The 20,739-nt window shown below is 36.6% G+C and overlaps 2 protein-coding genes across 2 annotated transcripts in view; one reads left to right on the forward strand and one right to left on the reverse strand.

Annotated features, from left to right (window-relative positions):
- Positions 1–20,739, forward strand: part of LOC141390089 (uncharacterized) — a 175,209-nt gene that overhangs the window by 121,840 nt on the left and 32,630 nt on the right. The window lies entirely within an intron of this gene.
- Osi22 (Osiris 22) lies at positions 2,235–3,406 on the reverse strand. Its single transcript, XM_073966930.1, has 2 exons — positions 2,644–3,406; positions 2,235–2,560 (listed from the first exon to the last, which is right to left on the reverse strand). Exons 1-2 carry the CDS (start codon positions 3,404–3,406, stop codon positions 2,235–2,237), a joined length of 1,089 nt encoding a protein of 362 aa, XP_073823031.1.

The raw sequence follows: 20,739 nt of genomic DNA on the forward strand, positions 1-20,739 counted from the left end.
GATATTGATTAACTCTGTGTTGACTTGAGAAGAAACGTCAGACCTTATTATAGGATTTTCGAGTTTTCCGATGTCAATTTTTCGATTTCGTGATTTATTTGACTGACGTGCTAGTTTTATGTGGATTTTTGCCATCAGAAGATTGTGGCAGATGGTACATCTGGCCTAGGGTAAGTTGTGACCTTTCTTACAGACGAGCAGTGTCGCCTGTTCCTTATCAGATTGCCGACTCTATCCTGGGGGGATTTCCAAGTATATAACCTTCTTGGCGGTAGGGTGAACAGGGTATTGCTAATTTTCATTTTAAATTCCTGACAAAATTAGATGATTCTGTCACCTCTTTCATTTCTATCTCCTAGACCATATATTCCTTTTAATCCTGCAACTATATCGCTTCCTACCTTTGGATTGAAATCGCATTGGATTATGGTTATTTCATGCGGTTTTGTTATTTTAATGACTTCATTGTAAAACGCTTCAATCTCGTCATTACTTTTAGCTGCTGTAGGCGCATAGACTTGGATTATATTAATGTTGACTGGTTTTGCTGATATTTTTATTATCATAGTTCGGTCAGATTTTGGAATGAATCCGATGACACTTTTAGCTATATGTTCTTTCACTATAATGCCAACTCCATTCCGATGATTTCTATTCGAATTACCTGAAAAGTATATTTTGTGCATTTTGGGACACAAAATCTCCAGTGTTTGGCCACCAAGTTTCACACACTCCCAGTATGTCCACATTGAGTCTATTCATTTCAGCTATGGTATTGTTCAGTTTTCCTGCTTCATATAAACTTCGAATATTCCATGTACCAATATTCAGTGTCTTTTTGGTTTTACCTCGGGGGTTTTTAGCACCCTCGAGTTACCGGACTTGTGTTTTGTTCTGCATTTATTGTTATATGGTTTTCAAGGGATAAATACATCAGTGATTTCCCCTTATCTTCTGATGGGTTTTAAGTTTACCGTATTGATTTCAGCCGCTCTTCCTAGAGTACAGACGCTGTTTGCAGCCGCCCACTGTTGAAACAGACACCGCTGCCTGTTGGTCCGCGAGAGGTATTTGATTTCCCTCCTACCACCCATATCTGGGAAGCATTCCCCTATCCGCCACCTGGGGACGCGTCCTCTAGGGGTTACAGGCTCCCCCGAGGACTCTAATACATAATTATTGGAGAAATGGAGTTTGGTTTCGTAGCCGCTATTCAATTCGATATTGGCAACAGATATATGTTTAGATTCGCACAGTCTGAGAGGCATGATGCTTTTTTTCTTGTTGCATATATTTCATTTTATATCATATCTGATTTTACTTCATATATCATATCAATTAAAAGTGGTTTGTGCGGGACATTTTTCAATATTTAAATGGAATAAAAGTTATTATAGTCAATAATAAGCAAAATGTCATTCATTCGTCCAACAGGAAATATTTTTTTTAGAAAATTGTGTTTTTCATTTCAGAGACATGCTAAATACGTCCGTATTCCCAAAGCGTTTGTGGTAAAAAAAGTAGAACACATGTATTCTTATGAATACTACCGAAATACGTCGAGCGTATTTTATTTCAAGTTGAACAAATTCAACTATGACAGAACAAAACCTGAAATACAATTCATTGCAAAGGAAAATTATTTAGTTTATGAAAAATGAAAACATTTAAATAAGTTTTGGTCGCTGATTTTGTGATTTTGGACTAAACGTAGTTGGGTGTTACGGACGCTCAGAGAGCGTTGTTGTGGTAGAAAGGTGAAATATTTGTGTACATCCCTAGTATTTTTTCAATTTTTTTTTTTCAAAATAGTTAAGCTTGACCTTTTTTAATACAAAACTTAAATAGAATATACGTTACTTTAGTCATTAATAGGCAAAAGTTCATTCATTCTTGCTACAGGAAATCAATTTTGAGAAAAAAAGGTCAAAAAGTCATAACTCCAAACACATGCTGCTGCCCAGTAGTTATATTGGAAGATCAAAGAAATAAATAAAGCACATCTTAAAAATCGGCTTCAGTAGGTGTGAATATTGTACCGCTTAAAAATTCTCCTTAGTTTTACTGCAAAAAAACTCATTTTTGGTGTCCACCTGAATAAGTAACTGGCAACGCCATGCAACAATTCTAGTTTTCAATAATCGCGCCATAAAACTCAAACAAAACAATTTTCATTTTTTATTAAAAATGTGTTTTTCGTTCTTCTTATACAATTCTTAAATTACGCACATTTCTCAATTAACCCAAGCCGCTGGTTTCCCCTCTACCCGATAACCATTATAAGCCATATTTGAAGAGGCAGCAGCTGCTATTTCCGATCTACGACTAGGCTCACCGGCCCAATATGAGGGTGCCACCTCATACGTTTGCATTGGTTTATTGCTATTCCTAAACGCCGAGATAATCAACAAGAAAATGGCCAATTTACCAACCAGCATAGACTTCATCAGCAGCAATTTCAGTTTGGTTACCAGAAATGGAACAATGGCGGATTGTATGAGAAATGGTATAATGAAGAGGGGCAAAATGCGTGTAACCATTTCGTATTTTTTGCCACGACCTATATGCAAAACAAATAGAAGATAATTGTGAGAGAGAAAATTAGATCCAATTATGGTGGGGTGGAGTGGGCTGGGAAATTACCTTCTTCGCTGTTATCGCTTAACCAACGACCTGTTACCAACTCTTTAAGACTTTCGCCATCGAGGTTAACCTTAACTATGCTATTGTCTAAATCCAATGACATGTTGAGAGCAGGGCCCACATTGTATTGAAGTTCAGGTGTGTCAGATGAAGCCAAATGTGGTTTTCTTTTATCCATAGATAGTGATGGCGGTGTGTTCCTTTCTTTTTCACTTGCTGGATTATCATAGTACGATTCAGGTTGGTCAGTAACAACAGCTAAATTGTCATATTCTTCGCCTTTATCTTCAGCCGTAGTTGTAGACAGCTCTATGTTTTTGTCACCATCCTCCTCCATCTCATCTTCTCCTTCGAATTCTATTTCATCGTCGTCATCGTTATCACCATTATCTCGTATGGATTCATTTTCCTCCAGTTGTTGTTGTTTATTTTTCATCTTTTCTCTCAAATGTTGTTTGTACTCAGTCAGGGTTTTGTTGCCCAGATAGGTGCTTTTGTAGTTCTTGTAAATACCCATAAAAATACTTCTCAACGGTTTCGATTTCTTGTCCATTTCTTCTTGCGTCAAACTACGACCTTCAGGCACTTGGCCTTCTTGCTTTGGTTCACTTGAATCACTTAACTTAAATTTCGTTTCCCCATCCTGCAGATGTGACTCATCCACCGTCGTCCGTAGGATACTTTCATCTTCGACACTTAAACTGGGATCGGTAGAACTTATTAAGACACAAATAACTAATAAACCGCTCACTAAACTCTTCATCTTGTAAACATAATTTTCTTGTTATTCCGATTCGCCAAACAAACAACACTTGAGAGTTCCGCGTACAGGCACCGTGAAAACTCTTTACGACGTGCAATCACTTGAATGTCAATGGGGAAAATGCGTTCGTCTTCATGTTTACCATGGATTTTTATTAACTTGGATGTAACGGAGCTGTTTCATCTGGCCACTGCAAAGGCTTTGCTGCTGTCACACATTTGTGGGGAGCACAAGCTGTTGCTGCTGCATTTTATCTGGTTTATGTTTTTTTGTTCGCCTTCGCTGCATTGCTCCACTCTTTTTGCAGCTAGACGTGTTCTTGAATTTCCATGCCATACAACGAACTTTTCTTTCACTCCATGTCGTCGTTGAAAGTCATTGCCGTCGGAATGAAATCTTACAACTGGAATATGAGTTTTTCTTCTTCTATCGGCCTGTCTAGCTTCGCTGAATATTAACTCGTTGGCTCATTGGCATCAGGAGTTAAATGCGGACTTAAATAAGTGGCTTATTTGTATAAGCTTTTGTTCCAGTTTTAACAATGGTGGCGGCATTTAGCCTCCAAAGAGTTGCACTTTCGAATGCATGGCTAAATTATTTTAGCAAAACTTGAAGAGAAAGAAAGAAGAACAAGAATAAGTTTTTTAACAATCCTTGCATTCTGTGTCCGACTCGCTCGCTCGATTGGAACAGGTTACAAATATTCAACCGCCTCTTTTTTGTTGTAATAATCGATTTGACTTAGATAGTGATGCAAGTTTTTTTTTTCGAGATCAACCTCATATTGACAGCGGCCAGTTATAAAATACAAACAATTTAGGTTAAATTGATTCAATATTTTGTGGTCAACTCTGAAAGCGAAGCCTGTTTTTGTTTCTATTGCAAACGAAATGCTACAATTCAAATTAAAACGGATACATTTGAAGTGTCAGCAAGTCAGTACATAAACCTAGTAAATTGTAAAGTGAATGGTTTCGTCCTTTATTAAAGACCGGATATTAAAGGAATATTTCTGAAAATTGGTATTTTGAAGAGCAATTAAAAGAAAAATCCTTACAAGATATTGTCAATATCAAATATGTATCGCTCAACATGACGTATTTTAAGGTTTAATGTTTGAACCCAAGAATATGGTGACGGAAACGATCAAGTGCGTACATTGAAAACAGCGCGTATGCTAAATGCCTTCAAAATTTAATATTGAACTTATAACGTTAACGGTACCGAGAGTGATAATTAAGGGATCCGCTTTTAAGACGAAAACTCAAGAAATATGCACAAGGATGAGTCTGTGGTGGCACTTACTACAAGCAGTAACTGTGCTATCAAAAATAAAAAAAATATTGGTAGGCTTAGAATTATTCCTATGTGAAAACTGTAAACAAAAATATTTTCATAAAATAAAGTTTAGTTTTGTATTTGAAACCGAAAAGAACATTCATATCCACACTACATTTGTGACCCCGAACTGAAGAAATTCAAAAGTTTTCAAATATGTCAACCGAAAAGAATAGCTTTAAATACCTCGGCGTCACAATAAATGACAAGTGGAACATTTCAAATGAAATAAGAAGCAGAATCGAAATGGCGAGAGAAGCTTTTGTAAAATACAAGAAAAATTTTTTAAGTCATGATATTACTATAAAGTCAAAACTAAGATATCTGAAAACATATGTATGGTCTGTTTTGCTATATGGAGTCGAAATGTGGACCCTGAAGGCAGTTGACATGAAAAAACTTGAAGCTTTCGAGATGTGGACTTACAGGCGAATTCTCAAAATACCATGGACCAAGTTTGTAACGAACAATGAAGTACTGCGAAGAATACACCAAGAAAAAGAGCTTATACGTACAATAAAGAAACGAAAAACAGCATATCTTGGACACATCATGCGAAACAGCAAATACAAACTACTCCAAAACATCATCCGATGCAGAATAGAAGGCAGACAGTCCAGGGGAAGAAAAGAGAAGTCTTGGATTAACAATATTCAGGAATGGACCGGCATAAATGATGCCTCAACTCTACTCAGCAGGTGCAGAAATCGACAATCTTTTGCTGAAATAATAAACAACTTATAAATACATATAATCACTTAATATAATGTAATATATTTTATGTAATTGCACTGATCGCCATAAATTCGTAAAACGAATAGGCAAATAAAGAAGAAGAAAAGAATTCAATGGAAATATTGCGAGTTGCTGTACGCGTTCCTCCATTTTGGCGACAAGATCCAAAGCTATGGTTTATCCAATTGGAATCCCAATTTGTAACGGCAGGAATATCTTGCGACGAAACAAAATTCCACACTCTAGTTGGGTCCATGGAAAGCAACATCCTAAATCACGTGAGCCATGTTTTGGGGAATCCCCCAGCGAAGGACAAATATGAGACGCTCAAGAAGACATTGCTGAACGAATTTATGGAATCGAAAGGAAAGAGGCTACGGCAATTATTGGAAAACGTATGTATTGGTGACAAAAAGCCCTCCGGATTATTGAGAGATATGCGAGAATTGGCAAGCGGAAAAGTGTCTGAAGAGCTTTTGAAGACATTGTGGATTCAACGCCTACCTCAAACAACAAGAGCTATATTGTCGGTGAGCGAATATAGAATAGGGATAGGTAATGGAAAGCAATCATCGATTTTTCGACTTTTCGATTTTGGTCTAAAACTAAAAATGCGATTTTTCGGTCTTGCGATTATTTCAGTTGTTTTAAAACTCGACTTTCGACTTTTTCATAACCGCAGAAAATCGATTATAATCGACTATTCGTCGATTTTCGAGTTTTCTTTTGAAACTGTAAAACCGCCAAAAGTGTAAAACTGCCAAGTCCACAATCTATGGGCAAACTCGAAAATCGATCACAAGATAATCGATTAAGCGATTTTCCCTCCAGAAAAAAGTCGACTACGATTTTTAGATTTTTGACTGCAAAAAGTCGATTAATCGATTAACCGAAAGTCGACTTACCTATCCCTAATATAGAATTGATAAATTAGCAATGATGGCAGATAAAATCCATGACCAATCGGATGCTATTGGTGTAGTCAACGCGGTTGCAACAAGCGAAAACGATCGATTACAATTTCTTGAAAGGCAAGTATCGGAACTTTTAAAAAAGGTCGATAGTTTGACAGTTAAAGGAAATAGTAGAACCAAAACTAATTATGGCCGCTCAAGAAGTAATTCCCAGGCAAGATCTTCCATATGCTGGTACCATTTCAAGTTTGGCAAGAAGGCTACAAAATGTCGGTCGCCCTGCTCCTTCGAACCATCGGAGAACAATTAGGCACCTCAACTACGGTGACGGATGAGAGTCGCCTGTTCATTCAAGATACAAAATCGAAGCAAGTACTGCAACGAAAGCATCTCATTGTGTTGCTTTACTGGAAGAATCTTTGCCTCCTCATGTAGATGGTCCACTGAAGACTTGGGGAGGCACCCTGTTGCTGTTCTCATGGCGGCATTCTGGCAGGTTTGAATCTTTTTCCAATTCGTATGACATAATCCCGGGGACCAAACTGGCGCCGCATAGCTTACCACAGAGCGACATATCGCGTTATCTGTGGTCAACAAGGTGTCTTTATCTGAACCCCAAGTGCTGGCGGCTAGGGACTTGAGGACCTTGTTCCTACTTTTCAGTTTATCGCAGATAGCTGTGGAGTCCGCGCACCACTTGAAAGTAGTGTCGAATGTTTGGAATTCTACTACCGTCGATCACGACATTCAATTCTCTTCCAAACTGCGCTGTCCATGTGGTAAACAGAGTGGCTGTAGATTTTGTGGCGGAAATCTGCATATTCCTCGCGTGGGAAAAGATGGTAAGATCGGTTAAATAGGAGTTCAGTCTCTCACAGATGTCATCAGGGAAGGTACCTGACTACAGGATCGTGCAATCATCCGCATATGTTACGATCTCGATGCCGTCTGGACGGGGCGGAATACAGGAGAGGTAAAGGTTAAACAGTTCCGGAGATATCACCCCACCTTGGGGAACTCCCTGTTTCACTCTACGGGGTTTGGACTTCTTGTTTCTGAATTTCACGTACGACTGGCGTCCACACACCCACATTTGCTATCAAACGTTTCAAGCTTGGCCGGAGAGTTGTCTGCTCAATGTCCTCAAACAGCGTGGAGTGCCTGACTGTATCAAAGGCTTTTGATAAGTCAAGCGCCACTATCACTGTTCTATCACACGGTTGTCCTTGACAAATATATGTGGAGATGGCGTGCAGCGCTGTTGTCGTGCTGTGCTGCTTACGGAATCCATGCTGATGATTAGCAACTTTATAGCTATTCCTGATACTGGGGAGGACTAAGGCTTCAAGGGTCTTTGCTACGGGCGACAAAAGCGAAATCGGCCTGTACGAATCCCTTTTGCTGGCATCCTAGCCTGGCTTCCGTAGCGGGACCATCCTGTCCATCTTCCAGACTTCGGGAACAATGAGGGTGGCTAGCGACAAATTGAGAACTTTAGTGAGATACTTCACTCCCGGCACATCCAGCTGCTTCAGCATTACCATGGAGATTCCATCTGGGCCCAACGCTTTGGATGATTTGGCGTTCCTGATGCCATTCGCAACATCATCCATTATAAACTGTGGTGGTTCATCCTCGGCAGAAAGAGATATGATGCGACGTAATACTCTCCTCTTCGACCTGTCACTCTCGGGATGCTCGACAAACTGTTGATTGATATAACTTGCGCACCTCTTCGGGTCAGTCAACGTAACGTCGCCAAATGTGACTGAGGTCCTTTCTTCCATTCTTCAAGGGTTCGAGAGTGACTTAACCGTTGCCCACACTTATACTCTTCTGATGATTTAACCACTTGTTCCGCTTATGTTCGCCGACCAGCCCACTAACTTCCACTGTCAGCTCCCTGACTCTGGGGTCATTGGGGTTTGCTCGACTAAGGATTGGACAGTTCTCTGAAGCGGTGATTGGTGAACTCTCTGGAACTCGGCCAATCAGCTTTCCTATGATTGACGAACGTGCGGCGTTCAGAGGCGATGAAATGGGGTGGTCTGCTAATGGAGACAATTATGGGGAGATGGTTTGATCCAAGGGAAATGACGGGTTGCCAGGTGACGTCATTTGTCAGACATGATGACACGATGGTTATGTCTGGCGAACTGTGACACTCTCCTTTAATTCTTGAAGGAGCGTCCTCATTGACCGTGCAAAACGTAGAGCTATTAATCTGCTCAGCCAGCGCTGTACCCCTCTGGTCGTTTGCGAGGGCCGAATGCCACATCTCATGATGTGCATTAAAGTCCCCAGGACCAGACGATTATGACCTTCCAAAAGCGGGCTAATGTCAGGCTCGTAATCTGAGATACAGCTATTTCTCGGCGGGATAGATACGTTCAGCAACTCTATCTCGGCAGTTCCACACCTGAGTGCTACCCCCATACATTCCATGTACGGGTCATTGGACAGACTGGTGCAATAGGAAAGCTAATCCCCCACCTCCATTTCTGGTGCGATCCTTCCTTAACACGTTGCAACCATCACAACGTTGTAAGCTACAGTTGTTGTTGAGCTTGGTTTCTTGCACTGCCGCGACCTTTATGTGCTTCCGACTCATGAAATCTACTATTTCCTCGGAGTCTGTTGCAATTAAATTGCAAGAACGGCTGGTGTTAAAGGCCGCGTGTGCGGTTGCTGTCGAGGGGACTGCGGTGGAGTTCCATAATCTGACGACGAGGGAGTTTCGTAATTCGATGACGACTCACTGGGGACTGTATCCACGCAGCATGCAGCAACATAGTCCCTGTCGTAGTCCCTCACGTGGACAAGTATAGGGCAACCCCTTAGATGCACCCTCTCCTGACATCTATTGCATCTCCCCGAAGGTTGGATATAGGTGAAGATGCGAATATGACAAACTGAGCACAAATAAATTGATCCTGGGTTTTCCTCCGTCCCGGCACGGACCAAAAGAATTCGCAGCAGCAAAGCAGGCATTCCGGGATATGCTGCCCCTAACACAAAATAAACGAAACAAATACGAACACATGTACACTAGGGTTATAACTTTTTGCACTTTTTTGCAAATATCAAAAATACCACCACATAGCCGTGTAGAGTATGAAAAACTATTATGAAATACGGTGTCAATTTTTCTCTACCGCGAAAAAAGTTTCCGCGCCAAATGCATTGAAGTTCAGTAATGCATTTTTTAATTTTATCTGTTATAACAACATGTTTGTTTTTAATTAAAATTGTTATTTTTTTGTAATCTAATTTAAAATCATTATCAAAGCGTTCTGGACCAATTTGTTCTCAAATCGCGCCATTTCGGAGCATTTTAGGAATTTTTGACACTATTGCAATTTTTGTTTTTTCTTTATAAACTCGCGAATTTTATGTTTATATTTATTGTACCTATTGGACAAGAGAATAATGTGCCATTTGCAATAAATTCGCAAATAAATCGCGATTTAAGTTGACATTTTTAGGGGTTGTTTAGGTCTTCGCGATTTTGCTTAGAAACCGCATTTCCTTTCAAAATGGGACTAAAACAAATATTGTAGCTATGAAAATTCTCTACAATATCGACGTTTATGGTATTTTCGTAGTTTTTACCATTTTTGAGATATAGAAGTTCAACTTGGGACAATGCACTGACTGTATCGCCCCCTTATAAAATAATGTCATGTAGGGTGCGCCTTAACTAACTTTTGATGAAAACTGCTTACACAGGGAAAGTTTTTGTGAATTCTGAATCAGCAGTGTTCATAGATGAGAAAAATCCAAAAACAAGAAAAAATCGCTGTAGGGATATTTAAATAAATCGCGGTCAAAATTCACATTTTTAGGTGTTTTTTAGGTTTTTACGATTTTGCTTGAAAACCGCAAGTCCAATCGAAATGGAGCTAAAGAAAATGTTGTAGGTGTCAAAATTCTCTAGAGGATTGACGTTTATCATTTGTTCCCAGCTTGTATCATTTTTGAGATAAGGAAGCTCAGTTTACATTTTTAGTTTTTTTTTTTTTTTGTTAGGGTTTCGCGAATTTGCTTGAATACGGTAAGTCGTATCGACATGTGACCTGAGAAAATCTTAAAGCTGTGAAATTTCTCTACAAGACTGGCTTAAGTGACTTATCCTTAGTTGTAACATTTTTTTAGATATATAAGTTTAAGTTGGGAATTTGCAGTCATGACATTTTTTTATAGGGGGGCGATACAGAATTGAATTGAATTTGAATTGTCCCAATTTGAACTTCTATATCTCAAAAACGGTAAAACCGACGAGAATATCATAAAGGTCAATCTTGTAGAGAATTTTCATATCTACAACATTTGTTTTAGTCCCATTTTGATAGGAAATGTGGTTTCTAAGCAAAATCGCGAAAACCTAAACAACCCCTAAAAATGTCAACTTAAATCGCGATTTATTTAAAAAGCGCTCCGGCGATTTTTTTTGTTTTTTGATTGTTCTCATCTATAAACATTGTAGTTTCAGAATCCGCAAAAATTTCCGAGGTGTAAGCACCTTCCATTTAAAATTGTTTCAAGAGCACCGTGCCCAGGGAGTATTTTTTTCAATTTTGGAAAAAAAAATAAAATTTTTGAAAACAATCTTTAAAAAAATTTTTTAATTTTTTTATTTTATTTTTATGGTTTGTTTATTGTGGTCTGACCATTTTTAAATTGTTAGAACATATGAAAAACTCAAAAACACTCATATTTTCAAATTTGTAATTTTGACCTTGAATTCCTCTGTAGCTGCTAAAACGAATTTGGTGGCTTTTAATGTGTCGGAAAGCTGAAAGTGTTATCTATCGAACAAAAAAAGAATTATGAAAATATTTCTATCCGTTTAAAAGTTACAGAGTTTTGACCAGGAAAAAGCTATTCTGAACCACTGTTCACGGTACAAGTTTCATCTTGGGCAAGTCCATACTTCCTGAGAAAATAAACTGAAAGGTGCAAAAACCCTATGTATGATACGGTTTGTAGTGGTTGGAACGCAAGATAACTCTCGAACGGATCTGCCGATCCGGTCCAGAATTTGGCTTTCGTAAAATATTGTCCAAACTTAGTTTATGTTCGAAGGTAAGCCATATCTGCCCACTCCTTCAGGCGCCACTCCCACGAAAGTTAAAAAATGTTCGGACAAATTGTGTGCACTATAACTCTTGAAGGGAGTGACCGATTCGGTACATTTTTTACACATCCTAATATATCTACGAAATGTATATCAGGTTTGAATAAGAACTATATTTGAACACTCCTTCGGGTACCTCCCACGCAAAATTTCGGATAAGTTAAATTTAAGACATGCTCTCGAATCACTTTGATTTCTGTTGAAGAAACTTTCATTCGCTGCCTCAATTACGACGGTAAAAATTTTTTTCAGGAACAAATCAATACTTCTTGAGAAAACAGCCCGAAACGTCTAAAAACCTCAATGGCACCATATGAAATCGCTGGAGAGCACTATAACTGAACTGATCAACCGATTTGGTCCCAAATTTGGCCTTCGTCATATTTGTCCAAACTTAGTTTCAATTCGAAGATGGGCAACAACTTTAGGTACTTCCCCCAATATTTAAAAAAATGTCACTAAAATGGTATGCACGACATATTTTGAATGGGCAACCAATTTGGTCCAAATTTTGGATCTTCTAATATTTTGTCTCCTTAGGGTACCTCCCCAAAAGTTCATAATTTGTGTGCAGTTTAGAGTCTGTTCAAAGATCCCTTGGCAATGTATAATGATGCTGTTCATTGTGGTCCTGTTTACAGGCATATTATGTTTTCCGTGGACAAGTCCATGCTTCCTAACATACTGATCCAAAAGTTATACGATGACCCACTGAAATGACTAGATGACTGAATGACAAAAAGATACGACTCTCATAATAAGATCCACTTCCATATTGGACTATGTCGGTCCATTCCTTCAAGTATCTCTTTCGTAACACTTTTGAACTTTAATCCTAATCCACATTTTTGTCCAAAAGTTCAAATGTCCAAAAAGGGCCACAAACTTCTGAAAAGACCTTAAATACATTCGATATTTGCGTAGATGGAAGTTTTATTTCACATAGGCTGAGGGTAGATTTATGTCGGCAAAGCCGACTGATACTTTTTTACTTGATTGTAAAGACTTACATTTACCTTCCATGCTAAAAAATGCTACAACCATGATAGAGAATTTTATTTATCATGATTTAGAAATTCTCAGTTTTTATGTTGATGCAAATTACAATAATGTATGGGGTCTTAAAGAATTTGTCCTACCTTTGGCCCAATAGAATGTAATACCACAAATTATTTGTGGTTATTCGTCGATTCGGTAAATAAATGAGCTAAGTGAGTGAGTGAAATTTTGACTGTGGGTTGCCGTCGGTGTGTAGGGGTGAGATAAGGCAGGGTTATTGGAAATTCGCCCTAGAAGGGTACGAAAAGTACTAAATATGGTACCCTTTATATTAGGCAAACTGGAAGAGCTAGAATTCTGAAATTTGGAATGAGAGTAACTAATGGAGAGTTAGAAAGATGTACTAAAGGGTTTTTGGAAATTCTAAGTGTACGAAAAGTACTAAATTTAGTACCAATTGTATACTTTGAACGGATTTAGCTAGAAACTTGGAATTTGGTATGGAAATGACGGTTGGGAAGTGGTGTTTATAAAAGTGAATGGTTTGTGAAACTCGTGCTTATGTGTACGAAAAGTACTAAATGGTACTAAATTTAGTACAATTTGGATTTGGGTGAAAGGATAGAGCTGGAATCCTGAAATTTATAATTAAGATTACTTATGGAGTGCAGGCTTAAGGTAGTTTTGGAAATTCGTACTTATGGGTACGGAAAGTACCAAATGATACTAAATTTTGTACAATTTAGATTTGGATGAACGGATACAGCTGGAATCCTGAAATTTTGAGTTAAGGTTACTGTTGAAGTGTACGACTTATGGGTACGAAAAGTACTAAATTTGGTACAATGTGGAGTTGGGTGAACGGATAGCAATGAAATGCTAATATTTGAAATTAAGGTTACTGTTGGAGAGTAGGTTTGAGGTGGTTTTGGAAATTCGTACCTGTGTGTACGAAAAGTACTAAATGGTACTAAATATGGTATAATTTGGATTTGGGTGAATGGAGAGAGCCGGAATCCTGAAATTTGGAATTTAGATTACTGTTGGAGTGTTATTGTTACGAAAAGTACTAAATGGTACTAAATTTGATACATTTTGGATTTGGGTGAAAGGGTAGAGGTGAAATTCGGAATTAATATTGGGGATAGTTATTGAAATTCGTGCTTTCATACGAAAAGTATTAATGATATTATGAATAGAGATGGAATTCGGAAATTTGGTATTATAGCCGCTGTTGATGTGTAAGGTTTAGATATGGATGTGGTTGTGGATATAGGTACAATAAGTGTACGAAAATTAGTAAATGGCACAGATTTTAGTTCAAATTGTTAATGTGTAAAGGGAAAAGGCTGAAATTGTGAAATTTGTTGGCGTTTAGAGTGGAGATACAGCGGAAGTTTTGGAAATTATAACTTATGTATTTGAAAAATACTAAATCGCGGTTGGGACATAGTGTTGGATATAAGAACGTAATTTTTGAAACTAATACATATTATAAGTACTAAATATGGTACCAGTTTGGAGTTGCATGAAGGGATATAGGTGGAATTACGAATTGTTGTATTAGGGTTCGTATTGGTGTTTAGATAAGGATTTTTTGAAATGCATACAAATTCTGGAATTAATCTGAGAAATACCAAATGTACTAAATGCTATTAAGTTTGGGTGTAGCAATGATGCTGGAGTTATATAATTAGTGCGTGAAAAGTACAAAATTTCAATAAATTTGGTATTGGGCTAAGGAATAGAAGTGGAATACCGATTTATTATTTATTTGTCAGGTTCATTGTTAGAGGTGTTCGTACAATAAGTGTACTAGATGTATTAAATAATACTAAATATTGAAGCACTGGTATTGAGTGAATCGATAAATTAAATTCGTTATGAGAATCACTGTTGAGATTGGATCAGAATGTTTATTAAAATCAGTTTTTTAAAAATGGTAAAACCTACAAAAATATCATAAAGGACAATCTTGCAGAAAAGTATCACTGCTACAGCACCTTCTTTAGTTCCATTTTAATAGGGCTTGCGGTTTCCAAGCAAAATCGTGAAAACCTAAAAAACCCTAAAAATGTGAACTTTGACCGCGATTTATTTAAAAAGCGCTCCAGCGATTTTTTTGTTTTTTTTTTTATTTTTCTCATCTATAAACATTGTAGTTTCAGAATCTGCAAACATTTTCCAGGTGTAAGCTCCTTTTATTTAAAGTTGGTTCAAGAGCACCGTGCCCAGCTATCAATTGTATTGATATTCAAGCCAGTAAAAATGTCCGGTCTTTAAACATAACCTTGCCCGCAAATTGAACATAACTCATAAACATTTTTCAATTGACGATTGATCTATGCGGTTTCAAAGTTTAAAAAAACTACGGTAGAATTATCAGTTTTTATTTGAACACATTTCACACTTTTTATTTCATTTGATTATTGCAATAATAGCAACCGACCCCTCGTCTTCGTTTGACAATGTTTCAATGAATGAATTGTCACTGCTTTGATTCAAATATTTTTCTTGCTATCGATAGGCTTTAATATTCAATTGATTTCGCGTTGCATATTGACGTCATTTTACGACAAACTGTCATGGTCAACCTTACACAATTCAAATGAACGTGGTCTTGTCACAACATTTCCCTTTATATATATTTAAAATTCAATATCAACTATCAAGAAAATACCAGAGCCTACCATATTGTCGCTACACACTATCCACCAAAAATATTCTCTAATTAAAAGTGAAAGTGTTGCTATTTACAAGGCCTATGTATTCGTACTTATGTATGTATGTACGCATGTAGGCATAACCCTTTTTAATGCATGAAATTGAAGTTCACCATTTAAATCGCACAAAATACTTATAACCATATTCGAAATAAAGAAATTATGATGGCTATTTTGATATGTGACAACAGTTCGTGAACAATAATCCATACAACTGTCGTAAAGACGGTAAGTCGCACATAAAACATAAGCGAAAATTTGTAAGCTTCTTTAGTTGAATGAATGAAGAATAGCATGTAACAGTGGGATAGGTCGCTATGAAATAATTATATTTATAGAAAAAGACACGGGAATTTTTGAATTGTTGAAATTGTACAATGTGGAAGGATTTGATTTACATTGCTAAACAAAAGACTTAAGACACATACTTTATATGAATAAAAACTACGTCTTTAGATGAAATATCAAAAAAATGTATAGAACATAGAAAAGATTTCCAATCCCATTGTTCTTTTTTTCAATTTGATTACCATTTATTTACCTGTAGTGCGATTCTCTAACACATTTTTTGAGTTACCGACAAAAATCGGTAAAATTAAAATGCTCATAAATTCGGTAATAAAATCTATTTTTCGGTAAGTTAGCGACCAAAAGAAAGTAGTCGTAAATTTCTGCGGATAGCAACAGTGTTGTCAACTTTAGTTTGAACTTTTCATTCTTAATTTTTCGTTTCAATTTTATCGACATTTGTCGGTAACTCAAAAAATGAGTTAGAGAATCGCACTACTGAGCAGTGAATATACAGTAGGCACCGACGTAGCCAGGGGGGGGCCCGGGGGGCCCGGAAATGATTTTAGTTCCCATAGGATATTAGCTTATGTTACACATTTTTTAATTTTTGAGTAAAATTTTAAACTGTTTTAAATTGTTCAAGAAATATGTAAAGTAGTTGGAAGTATTACAGAGAATTATTTAACTACATTGGTAAACTTATTTGAAAATATAAAAATAATGAACAAGTTAGGCTTTTTGAGCAATTTTATGCATATTCCTTGTTAACACACATTAATGTTTAAGCGTTTAATCGGAGTTTTAGGCTGACTGTAAGTGTTACTGAGTTCAGAACAAAACGTTTATTTGTATTTATTGAACGTTTGTTACATATTACGTCCAATACTTTGGCTTATAAACAACATCCAGAAAAAACATTTTTGCGATATTTTGTTTTTGAATTTTTTTATAAGAGCAATTCAACAATAAAAGATAAAACCGTTGCTTAATCTTTGTGGTTTTAAGTGTTTATATATTTTCTCTAACACTTTTTTATAATGAACTGTTTTCAAATTCATAATAATTACAAATTCTTTATTATGCTTGAAATTTGCAATAGAAAAACTATATCAACCATTTTTTATGATATAATTTCTGTTCCACCGCAGTGTCGTAAATGTCTATTGTTCGACCTTCCGAATGTTAATAAAATCAAGATTATTGAGCTTGAGGTCAATGTTTATATTTTACTAGCTGAACCCGGTGCGCTTCGCTACCCCGAATAATGTAAAGTACATGTATTTTGACAAATTTATTTGTAGGCCAATTTTCGTCACTCATTCCAACTTTCATTAAAACCGGGTATATAAAGCGTGTTTGGTGCATCAAATACATGAAATCGGACGAAAATATATAAGGGAGCTATATCCAAATCTGAACCGATTTCAACATAATTTGGAAAATGTTTTCCAGACCCAATTCCGCCAGACATTCCAAATGTCATTGAAATTGGGCATACATAGCGTGTTTAATGCATAAAGTACATGAAATCGGCCGAAAATATATATGGGCGCTATATCCAAATCTGAACCGATTTCAATATAATTTGGCAAATTTATTTCTAGACCAAATTCCTCCACACATCCAAAATTTGGAGACATTATCTATTACCATTCTATAGATATTTGCATAAAAAATCTAAATTTTTTGGAGGTACATCCGATTCTGATGCTATATCTGCAGATCAACGCGGAATTTCAGAAATTTTTATAGCCTATGTTACTTTCAGGCCATGTTGTGATATACTCTGAAAATTTCAGGAAGATCAGTTCTGCGGCTTTTGAGTCCATAAACTTCAAACAAGCAAACAAACGTACAAACATTTTTCTACTTTATATATATATAAAAATCTTGACGACTTAAGATAAAAACCTAAAAATTTGAACTGAACCTCTATATCTCAAAAATGGTAAAACCTACGAAAAACCCTAAAGGTAAGTCTTGTAGAAAATTTTCACAGCTACAACATTTTCTTAAGGCCCATTTACATAGGACTCGCGGTTTCGAAGCAAAATCGTAAAAAGCTAAAGAACCCCTAAAAATGTGAACTTAAATCGCGATTTATTTGAAAATCCCTCCGGCGATATTTTTTTTATATTTCTTATCTATGAGCATTGTAGTTTCAGAATCTGCAAAAACTTCCCAGGTGTAAGCACCTTCCATTTAAATTTGGTTAAGGCACACCGTGATATATTGATGATGATTTATTACATATTATTTCCAATTATTCAAAATTACAATGAATTTCATCTTCAATGATTTTTCTGTCGATTAAAATAAAACCAGAAGAACACGTCATAGAAATCCACAGCAATTGTATTTTGGGTAGTACTTTGAATGGATGCACATATCTAGAAATGTTAATTTTTCCTCCTTCGGTAAAGGACTTTGTGACGACAAACGAAATGTAAAAAAATTAATCGGAAACATGTTCTTCTTCGTCAAAATCTCAACAAGTACCACTCGACTTTGCGGACAGGAATATACCCTAAGCCATTTTTGGACGTATGAACTTGCAAACAAAACATGGATTTGTATCACTGATCACAAGTGTTGCGGAGGAGGTATAGAGAAATGGACCGGACCGACATAGTTCATTTTGGGAGTAGATCTTATTTTGGGAGTCATTCCTTTTAAAAGATATTGCGCCCACCAGTCATTTCAGTTCACCACAGTATAATTTTCACCTTTTGACCCTTATGTCAGGAAATATGGACTTGCCCACGAAAAACATAACACCGCTCTAAACACAAGGAATACCTTCAGTAAAAATTTGTAAAGATCCTCAAATAGACCTTAAACTGCACCTAAACAACTATTTTGACGGTTTGTGAGGCAGTATGGCCCATTTTCGAGCAAAACCTATGTTTGGAAAAAATATTACTAAATCCAAGGTTTGGACCAAATCTGTTGCTCCTTTCAAGAAAACTCGCGCATACCACTTTAGCTAAAATTCTTGAAATTTGGGGGGAAAATACCAGAAGCAATAGACCGGAAAGCACCATCTTCGAGTTTTGTATATATAATGCTCGCTGAAATATTGCCATAAACAAAGTTTGGACCAACTCAGTGTCCGGTTCGAAAGTTATCGTGCGCACTAGCCACTACACATGATTGCATTAGGTGTTCTTTACAGCTTTCGGGCCAATTTCTCTGGAAGTATAGACTTGCCTCTGAAAAACTTGTACTGTAGTAATAAGGGCCCCGAGAACACTTGTCGCAAAAAAGCAAAGCGTTTCCAGAGAGTTCTTTTCATTTATTTAATATTTTTTACTTATAACTAAATTATTAGCATAAAGGAAATGAAGCAATGACCATTGAGGTCTTAAGCTTACACAGCTTATCCAGGGAGGTCTTAAACTGTACTTCGCTGAAAATTTTTGAAATACTTTGCAGAAGTTTGCCGAAAGAGTAGCTCGGTATGGCTCATTCGAAGTTGATCAAAATATCACGAAGGCCAAATTTTGGACAGAATCGGTTGATATGTTTCAGAATTATCGTGCTCTCCAGGCACTAACTATTGCTCAGCATTAGTTCTCGGCCTTCAGAAATTCTTTGTGATAAGTAGACATCGGATTTTTGCATATATTTGAAAATTATAATGTTAAGATATTTGAAAATTAAATGTTATGATATTTCTAAGGTTTTCCGATTGTATTCGCTTTCTTTTGGTGTTACGAAGTGATATCACTGAATATCATAACATTCACTGTAGTTGTGAATTATTTGATAAATGATACGCCCAAAAATATATGGGCATATTAATAATTATATTCATTGTTTTGACCATATATTAACTGTGACATATTGTCGAAAAAGTTCTACAAACAAGATAAAATTGGCCATGAAGTCTTACGCCATTTGAATTAAAAAATAGTAATGAAAATTATTTCATCAGTCAAATAAGTCTAAAATAAGGTTTACATCTTTGCTAAATAAGACATTTTCGCTAACATGAACTTTCAAAATTTTGGTCATGTGGGCCCCCCCCGAAATGAAATCCTGGCTACGTCCCTGACAGTAGGGTATATTTTTACGTCTCTTTTCTGGGACACCATCATTCCTTCTCACAAGATAACCTAACCTGTGTAATCCTTTCAACTCAACAAGGTTAACAATATCGATCTGCCATATTTTACGTTTACACAGATTGAACCGTACATCTTTCGAAAATTTGTTTTCTTAAATACGGCATCTTATGCAAGTACGGTCCTTCAGATCCGTGAAACCGTACGAATAGTATCGGTATCTGGAGAATGTGAAACAGTTTGGAGTCGATGTAGGAATATCCGATATCTTTCGGAAGAAGTAACCGATTTAGTTCAAACTTTGTTTATACCACTATTTCTTCGATTTAAAGTTCGAAGGTAGACTCACTTTGAACTCAAAAAAGTTCAAACATGTTGTTGGGTTAAGCAGCGTAATCAGCATTTATAGGTACATATATTTTATAATGCCACCTCTGACTATCAAAACTATTACACTGTGCAACACTGGAAATGCAAACAACTTCTAATGGGCATTTTCTGAAAGTACATATTGAGACTACAAAAACATTAATTGGGTTTTGTGTTCTTAGATCGGGTTTAGATTTTATGGCCTTATATAAACCGACCTAAAATGAGCCTTTTTTCCAGTGATCGGACCTTTATCTCCGAAACTAATAGGAATTTTGCTTTGCAGTCTTCAGCAATATTGTAGTCCTAAAGTAGTAGAACTTAAGTGTCAAACAGATGGAGTAGGAAAAGCTGCATTTAGCGCATCAAACTCGATAAAATATAGGAAAGTTTACATAATTTCTGAAATTCTGGTCAGTAAAAACTAAACTGTTGGGAGTTGAAACAAGTAACCATTCTAAAAATTTTCCAAATAATGTGACCATAATTTCTTCAGAACATTCTGAAACTCTAAAATGGTTATTTCACGCTGTTTAAGGGGTACTTCATAACATACCTTTTAAAAAACTTATTTCAAACAATGTTCACACGGCTGTTTATTCTCATGTTGGGAATTTACAATGAATTATTGACATATTTACCAAATTGTTGTTGAAAAATTTGCTATAAACAAGGCGATAGAGGCAAGTTACAACAATATAATGTTCTGATGAGTTGTGTATTACATTCCAGAGAATATTTTCCCAAAAGGTAACAATAA

The sequence above is a fragment of the Musca autumnalis genome, unplaced genomic scaffold (assembly GCF_047663935.1).
Source record: "Musca autumnalis isolate F117 unplaced genomic scaffold, ASM4766393v1 scaffold_1, whole genome shotgun sequence".
NCBI classification, from domain to species: domain Eukaryota; kingdom Metazoa; phylum Arthropoda; class Insecta; order Diptera; family Muscidae; genus Musca; species Musca autumnalis.